Source organism: Notothenia coriiceps, unplaced genomic scaffold, assembly GCF_000735185.1.
Source record: "Notothenia coriiceps isolate Sejong01 unplaced genomic scaffold, NC01 NC01_scaffold00018991, whole genome shotgun sequence".
NCBI lineage: Eukaryota > Metazoa > Chordata > Actinopteri > Perciformes > Nototheniidae > Notothenia > Notothenia coriiceps.
Genome location: NW_011351692.1, coordinates 1339 through 9066, shown reverse-complemented (window position 1 = coordinate 9066; position 7728 = coordinate 1339). Strand labels below are relative to the sequence as shown.

Below are 7728 nucleotides of genomic sequence, written 5' to 3'. Positions count from 1 at the left end.
CCATCGGCGCCACTCGATGACGTAGTATACTTGAAATAGTGGCTCTGTAGCAGCTTTACTCGACATAAAAAACACCCAGGGACACAAAGAGACACACAAGTCTCAAAGCTCGCTGCTGGACATGAGAGTGTCCTCTGAAGGGACACCCTCTCTGAGACTGACCCACCTTCAGCGTCTCGTACGCAGTGGCGATGAGCAGGAACTTCGTGTGGGCGGACTCCCGGGTCTCTCCCTCATAGCCGGGCTCTCCGAGCCTGAACCGGTCCGGATGGTACCGGCGGGCCAGCTGCCGGTAAGCCCGTGCGATATCCAGCTTGACGGCCTCCCGGGAGACTCCGAGCACATCGTAGCAGACCTCGGTGCCGCAGTACAGGCCCTCCACCAGCCCGGAGGCCACCGGCAGGGAGCTCACGGAGAGCAGGAGCACCGCGAGCAGCCACCAGCTCTTCCCTGTCCGGGGACACCCAGCTCCGCCGCCGCGGCTCCGCTCCATGCCCGCAGCCATCTCTGTAAACCTGCTGCCGACCATAGGCTGTCCCGTCGCCTGCTGCTGACATAATCAGTATGCGCAATGTGGAAAGATGACGAGGCATGCTTCAAAGATCGTCTGTGAGAAGGAGGGATGCTGGAGAGGGGAATGCAGACTTTCCTATCGCCTGAAGCTGAATTCTGACCTTTTTGTTTAGAATTCTGAGTTTAGTCGAAACTCTCACTTTTTTACTTTTGGTAAGACTTTAATCTCAGAATTCGGATTTTGTGAGATTAAAGACAGAACACCCAGTTATGCATTGCATTTGTCAAGATTTACATTTAAAATAAAGTAGTGTAAACTAGGGATGTCCCGTTCACCTTTTTTTGCTCCCGATCCGATTCCGATCATTTGATTTTGACAATTTGCCGATACCGATTTTTCCCGATCCGATCTTTATGCAATGCATTAAGAGAAAAAAAAGAAAAAAAGCATTCAAGTTGTCCCTTAAGGTTATTTTTTTATTTAAATTGGATATTCTATCCAACATGGATATAGCTTCTTTTTTTCACAGCAGCATTGGATCAGTTCAGTTGTGCAGCATTGGATCAAATCTAAATAAAGCTTATCAGTACTCGTTAGCTTACTGCTACAATTAGACACTGAGCCCACTCTGTTGCCAGATTTGAGAGAAATAAGCAACCAGGTCTATGAAAACAAGCCCCAAAGAAGCAACACATACATGATGTTGTGTAATTTGAAACCAAAACTAAGGCCTCAGGATGACTTTAAGACTTGAACATGGTCATTTTTGTTTTGTAACATTGAATACAACATTTAAAAGTATTTCAAAAAAAAAAAAAAAATCCCGATCCCCGATTTTTTTCTCCCGATTCTGATCTTTTGAAAATCACGTGATCGGCTCCGATCCCCGATCACGTGATCGGATCGGGACATCTCTAGTAGTGAGGGGTAAAAGGAGCAAACAACAAGTCAAATACAATAACAAAAACCCCATGCATAACATAACAATGAATACATAAAGATCAATCTGCAAGGTAAGATCTCCGTTATCACAACATAGTGATTATTGTTTTTTAACTACAAGGACCCTTTCATGCCGACATAGTTGATCATTAAATACAAGTTGAACTAATCACTGATTAATAGAAATGTATGGCAGACTCATTATCATACCTTCAAAATGTACATGCATTCTGTATTCAAGTTGTTCATACTAATCAGAATGACTGTAGTAATTCATGTAGTAAAGTAAGACATGTTAATCTGGGCTGCGTGTTCCTCAGGCTGGTGCGGCGTGTGGACCGCATGGAGCACTCCATCGGCAGCATCGTGTCAAAGATAGACGCCGTGATCGTGAAGCTGGAAACGATGGAGAGAGCCAAACTCAAACGCAGAGACGTGCTGAGCCGACTGCTGGACGGAGTCATGGAGGTGAGGAGCTGCAGAGACAAAAATAATAATAATAATACAATTTATTTAAATAGCATTACATTACATTACTTGTTAGACGCTTTTATCCAAAGTTACTTATATACTCAATACTGTGGGCAATCCCCACAGGAGCAATTTTGGGGTGATGTGTCTCAGGGACACAACGACATGCTGACTGCAGTGGGGTTTGAACCTGATCCCAACACCAACGCACAACCCACTGCGCCACACGCCCCCCATAGCACCTTTCATGCTTGACGCAGCCTAAAGTGCTTTAAATAGTATGACAAAAAAATGACAATAACAAGTGAGGAACATAATCAAAATATGTAAAAACAATAAAACATGAACAGTGATACTGCAACAAAGTTTAAAAGATTTACTAATTTACTTAAAAAAATTCCAATTGAAGTTGCAGTTCTAAGATCAAACGAGAGGCTGTTCCACAGTTTGGGGAACAATCAGTGTGTCTGACAGAAACCTCTGTACATCTCAAATCAAAAAGGCTATACGGATTTATGAATTATGTTTCAATAACAAAGACGCTGGAGAGAAATGGAGATTCTGTCCTGCAGCTAACTTCTGTGCAGATTGGCAGCAACCAGATTAGAACCGTGCTTGTTGTCAGATATCCTGCGTCAGGCAGTTTGTTGTGTGCATGTAAACAAACTGTGTCTCTGTGTCAGGACGAGCGTCTGAGCCGGGACACAGACGTCCACAGGGAGCAGATGGAGCGGCTGGTGAGGGAGGAGCTGGAGCGCTGGGAGTCTGACGACGTGGTGTCTCAGGCCAGCCACGCTCAGCCCGCCACCCCCAGCGGCCCCCGCCCCCGCCCCCCCTCCTCACTCTCCACCGACGGCCTCGACGCCAGCACCAACGCGAGCGGCCATGTGTGAGAAGTCAGCCTGATGGAAGGAAGAACAGCACTCCTCTGGAAACTCCCCTGCACAAGCAACCAAGACATTTCCTCACATATTACAAAGGAGGTGACAAAATCAAAAATGCACTGAAAGAGAGTGAGGCCCTCCTGTGAGACATCTTAAAGTATTCACTAAAGCTAATATGAAGTATTACTTAAACAGGATGATGAAGGGACATGTGTGAAAGAGGTCAAATAGTGAAGGATTTACAGTACAGTGTTACATTGCAGTAAATATTATACCGCGGCCTGCCAGCATGCTCAGATGTACTCAGAATACGCAGCGTATGATTTTAGTATCACATGAGAAATATGCTCACCTGCTTTTGATTGCTGTATCCACACATCTTAGCATTTACACAAATACCAAAAAATCGTGCTAATTCTTTTTTCATCGTTTTAATACACAGTAGGTACAAGTGTGGCACGTTCTGTCATATTCACTCATCCTCTGTACATCAATTAAGCTTCAAATCTAATAGCTTATTATCACTTTATGATACATATTGTAACTTAAAACAAACTTCGATTTGGAGTGCATTTAGTGTTCATGGGAAACCCATGCATTCATTATTGTTTTTCTCTGTGCCTTACTTTTTTTTTTTACAATCTATTTCTTTTTTTTAATCTATTATAATGCCAATAAAGTGTTATTAAAATACAGGATACTGTTTAATTTTTCAGACTTTTTTTGGTTGTAGTTCTCCAATAATAATAATAATAATAATAATAATAGGTTAAAAAAAGCATTTGATTGGATTGGATTTCACTTTATAAAGGGTCTTTATGTATCAGGGATAACTGACTGAAAAACATATTATAATATTTTTTTTAAATATGTTTCTAAATGGTACACTATGGAAAAAAGTTAGCATGTTATCAAAACTCACTGCACACACAAAAAAACACAGTCCAATGTTATTGAAAATGTTTATACATGTTTTCAAAAAGCTGTCTGATAATATAAATGTTTATAAATGTTCTCTGGATTAACATAAAGCAGGGGTGTCACACTCAATTTCATGGCGGGCCACATTAGCATTATGGTTGCACTCAAAGGGCCGGTTGTAACTATATAAATATACATGTATAAATATATAATATATAAAATAATGTATTATATTACATTATTGCCTCTGAATTGGATTATTATCGGATAGGGTAATTAGCTACGTTTGAAAGCAGAAGTCCAGGGCAAATAATTGCAATTCTCTTCAGTGCACATGTCACAAAACGAGATGCATTGTGGGACATGTAGTTTATGGGCAACCTGCTTCTGTAAAGTGTCATGTGACCGTATAATAAACGTATTATATTCTTTGCAAGCTCTTGCGGGGCCACATAAAATGAAGTCGCGGGCCGGATTTGGCCCCCGGGCCTTGAGTTTGACACCCCTAACATAAAGGGGTTAACACACACTATCTATAATATAATGATATAATATCTACAAATACAAATAATCAGTTATTAGTTAGAATCAAGGTCATTTGGAAAGTGTGCACAAACGAAATAACCAACATTACTAAATTACAAAAGTACAGAATAAAATCTGATTTGGAAATAATACAACAAATATTCATAAATAAAAAATACATCCAAAATATATTCATTCTCACTGACATTGCATTAAGAACAACCAACTGAAATTGGTATGGTAAATTTATTCAAACTTTAAACCGAGCCAGAGCTGTTTCCTCCTGCTTCAGGTCTTTATGCTAAGCTAACTTCCCCCTTACTTATTAGCACACAAACATGAGAGTAGTTCCTCTCGTCTCATCTAACTTTAGATTCTTATAATACTGACATTTTTGGTGAATATTTAATGGCCTGGTCCCATGAAGACAAAAATGAAAAATGCTACATTTGCATAGTTTTAATAATCACATTTAAGTGAATTTCTTGATGTAGCGGAGTTTCAGATAGGCGATGATGAAGAAAATGAACGTCATGGCGGTCAGAGCCACGTGGTTCTCCCACAGTCCCCACGTGGTGTACTCTATTCCCAGGTAGTCCAGGTACTGCTCCCCTGTACATCTGGAATAACAACCCCAAGATCATATTTGAGAGTTAAATAGTTAAATATAATACGGAAGGCCCTGAGAGGCAAGTGAGATACAAATACATGGATCCATTCTCTAAGTCTGTGTTGATGTGGAAAAGAAGATCCCAGGATATTGTTTCTAGGTTCCTTCTAACTCTTTAGGAGGTGAGTTTTAACTTCAGCACGCACAGTTATGCACATATTATACATTAACCGTGTGTTGGTTTAACATTACTGTCACGTCTTGCTTTTGGCTGGAGTTGCATTTAATCGGCGCTAATTTGCCGTTTAGGAAAACATGAATGATTTTGGTCCCATATAGGTATGTTGCACTTGGTCAAAATATATTTTACTCCAACAAACACACGGCCAAACCCCGCTCTGGTCTCAAAAATCTAACCTAAAATTTAGGAAAACTTATAAATATTTTTAAAATCCTGTTCTTATGTAAGAAACAGAGAATATAAACAATTTAGATTAGATTTTAAAAATGGATGAACACACACCTAATTTCTTTCACTTGCCTCTGCACATAGACGTTTGTAAAGCCAAGTCTAAATAAGGTTGTGAAGAGTGGCAACTTCAACATGAGCGATGGTGGACTAGCTCAACTGGAAAAGTCATATTTGATCACAGAGGTTATGAAACCAGTAAGACCCAACCAGGTCACACACACATGCAGGAGTACTCACGTCAGGCCGGCTGCGCTCACGCTGCAGTTTGTCCCTGCAGCCGACATGTTTCTGATCCCAGCCTCGTCACAGAACTTCAAACCCACAAACTCATTGATCTTCAAAGCCTGGACAAAGACAATATAGTCAATGAACGCTGAGCAGAACAAATTGAACATGGTAAATTAGACTGTAAACTCAGAATGATCTGTGTGATCAATTAGGGAACTCAAATGACCTCTGTAAGTGCTCACACTATTCTAAGAGAGGACTGTTTAACCTTACAGCCAACTATGTAAAGAGGGTTTAAGCTATATGATTACATTTAGGAATTAGACATCACAAACATTCAGGGTAATGTCAGAAAACAGCTCAACACAATATAAAATAAGTCTAGTCGTTGTAGGACATTTGAATGCGGGAATATCACAAATAAAACCTTTAATTGTGACTTACTGCGAGGCCATAGCGAGGGATGCTAAAGTATTTCAGCCACGCCAGCCAGTCCATGATGCTGGGGAGGTTCACCAGCAGACCTGAGAAAATCTATAAACACCACACCAAAGTTTACATATTGAATCACAGCCAGAAAAGCTCAGCCACTGTAACTAAATGTTAAAGGGACGGCATGAGTATATAGCACTTTATCCGGTGTTTACGACTCCCCAAAGAGCTTTACATATACAAGTCAGCATTCACCCACTCACACACAGTCACACAGAGGCTGAGGCTGCCATACAAGATGCAGTCTGCTCAAGGAAGCCAACACTCGCACACATTCACACACCGTCGACTAATAACATGAATTGAGTCCGAACACATCTGAGTCCTAATTAAAAGGTATTAGTGTCGTCTGTGTATATTTTGGCTTGTCTACATATTTCCCTGTGTGGTGTCTCTCACCATCATGAAGACGAAGGTGATGGTCATGAAGATGTTGGCGAGGGCCACGACGCTCTGGTCGGCTGAGATGGCCATCGTCATGGCGGTGGCCGTGTACGCCACCAGGGTCACCGTCAGCGTGAAGACGAGGAACTCTGCGGCGGAGGATTTCAGACCTGCATGGAAACACAAATGTACGAATGTAAATACTTTATAGATTATATTAAAAATAGAATAGAATACTTTATTGTCATTATACAGCTACAATGAGATGAGTAGAGCTACTCCGCCATCAAAAATACAAAAAACAAACAAGAGATAAAAAACATTCAGGAGAAGACAACATACAAACAACAAGCATTCATACTTCAAAATGCAAAAATAAGAAAGGAGATAAATGTTAAGGATGTTGTTTAATCAGATTCTCTTGAAGTTCGTCTAAAAGCACTTTCTTTTCAGTCTTACCGATCATGAAGTAGACGATGCAGCTGAAGATCACGGAGGTGACGGTGCGCAGAGTGATGTCGGACAGGATCTTAGACAGGAAGTAGACGGACACCCTGTAGTAGCCGCTGATGTACTCATGACTGTAACATGAAACAGAAACATAAAGTAAGTTCTAGCTCTTATTACTCAATCCAAAGGTTAACTTAACAATGAACCACTTAACGTACACGAACAGTTTCCTCTCAGTGATGAAGAGCTCCGCTGCAGACACGGTGCTGAAACACTGGTTGGTAGTGATGAAGAAGAGGGCGCCCATCCTGCAACAACAAAAAACCAACACCAGGCTTTTATTTCAATATTTTACTTTCCACATATCCAGAGAGAAAGAGGGAGCACGGCACTCGCTAAAATAATTAGAAATGAGAATGTGCCAAAAAAAAGATTAAAATGAAATAAGATATCCTATAAGCATACATGTCCAGTGAAAGTTGGAAATAATAATAATAATAACAATAATACAAATAATAATAATATAGGGAATAGGCACAGCTTAATAAGTTACTGATAGAAGTTGCTTATAGTAAAAGAAAATTCCAGGTAAGATCAAATTAGAAACCTAAAAGCTTAAAATAATACAAAACGCATTTCTTTTAAAATATATTTATATACATTGTTAAAACAAACATTATTTAATATTTTCTAAAAATATATATATAATATTATGTTAAATTAAGAAGTATGCCCCAGGATGTAGACTCAGAGTGTCTGATGCAAATGAAAATAACGTTGCAGATTACACTGAGTAAAGAAAAGTTGACTGAAGGCAGCTTTGAGTAGATGTGGT

The 7728-nt window shown here is 40.2% G+C and overlaps 3 protein-coding genes across 3 annotated transcripts; 1 reads left to right on the top strand and 2 right to left on the bottom strand.

Annotated features, from left to right (window-relative positions):
• Positions 1 to 47: 47 nt before the first annotated feature.
• Positions 48 to 841, bottom strand: LOC104951352 (dnaJ homolog subfamily C member 25). The gene has a single exon (XM_010777991.1). The coding sequence runs from the start codon at positions 527 to 529 to the stop codon at positions 56 to 58; it is 474 nt and encodes a 157-aa protein (XP_010776293.1). The 5' UTR covers positions 530 to 841; the 3' UTR covers positions 48 to 55.
• Positions 842 to 1740: 899 nt separating this feature from the next.
• LOC104951351 (polycystin-2-like) lies at positions 1741 to 3507 on the top strand. Its single transcript, XM_010777990.1, has 2 exons — positions 1741 to 1924; positions 2611 to 3507. Exons 1-2 carry the CDS (start codon positions 1799 to 1801, stop codon positions 2818 to 2820), a joined length of 336 nt encoding a protein of 111 aa, XP_010776292.1. The 5' UTR covers positions 1741 to 1798; the 3' UTR covers positions 2821 to 3507.
• Positions 3508 to 4177: 670 nt separating this feature from the next.
• LOC104951350 (ATP-binding cassette sub-family G member 2-like) lies at positions 4178 to 7200 on the bottom strand. The gene is made up of 6 exons (XM_010777989.1): positions 7112 to 7200; positions 6903 to 7024; positions 6459 to 6613; positions 6012 to 6101; positions 5577 to 5683; positions 4178 to 4877 (listed from the first exon to the last, which is right to left on the bottom strand). The coding sequence occupies exons 1-6, from the start codon at positions 7198 to 7200 to the stop codon at positions 4730 to 4732; spliced, it is 711 nt and encodes a 236-aa protein (XP_010776291.1). The 3' UTR covers positions 4178 to 4729.
• Positions 7201 to 7728: the final 528 nt, after the last annotated feature.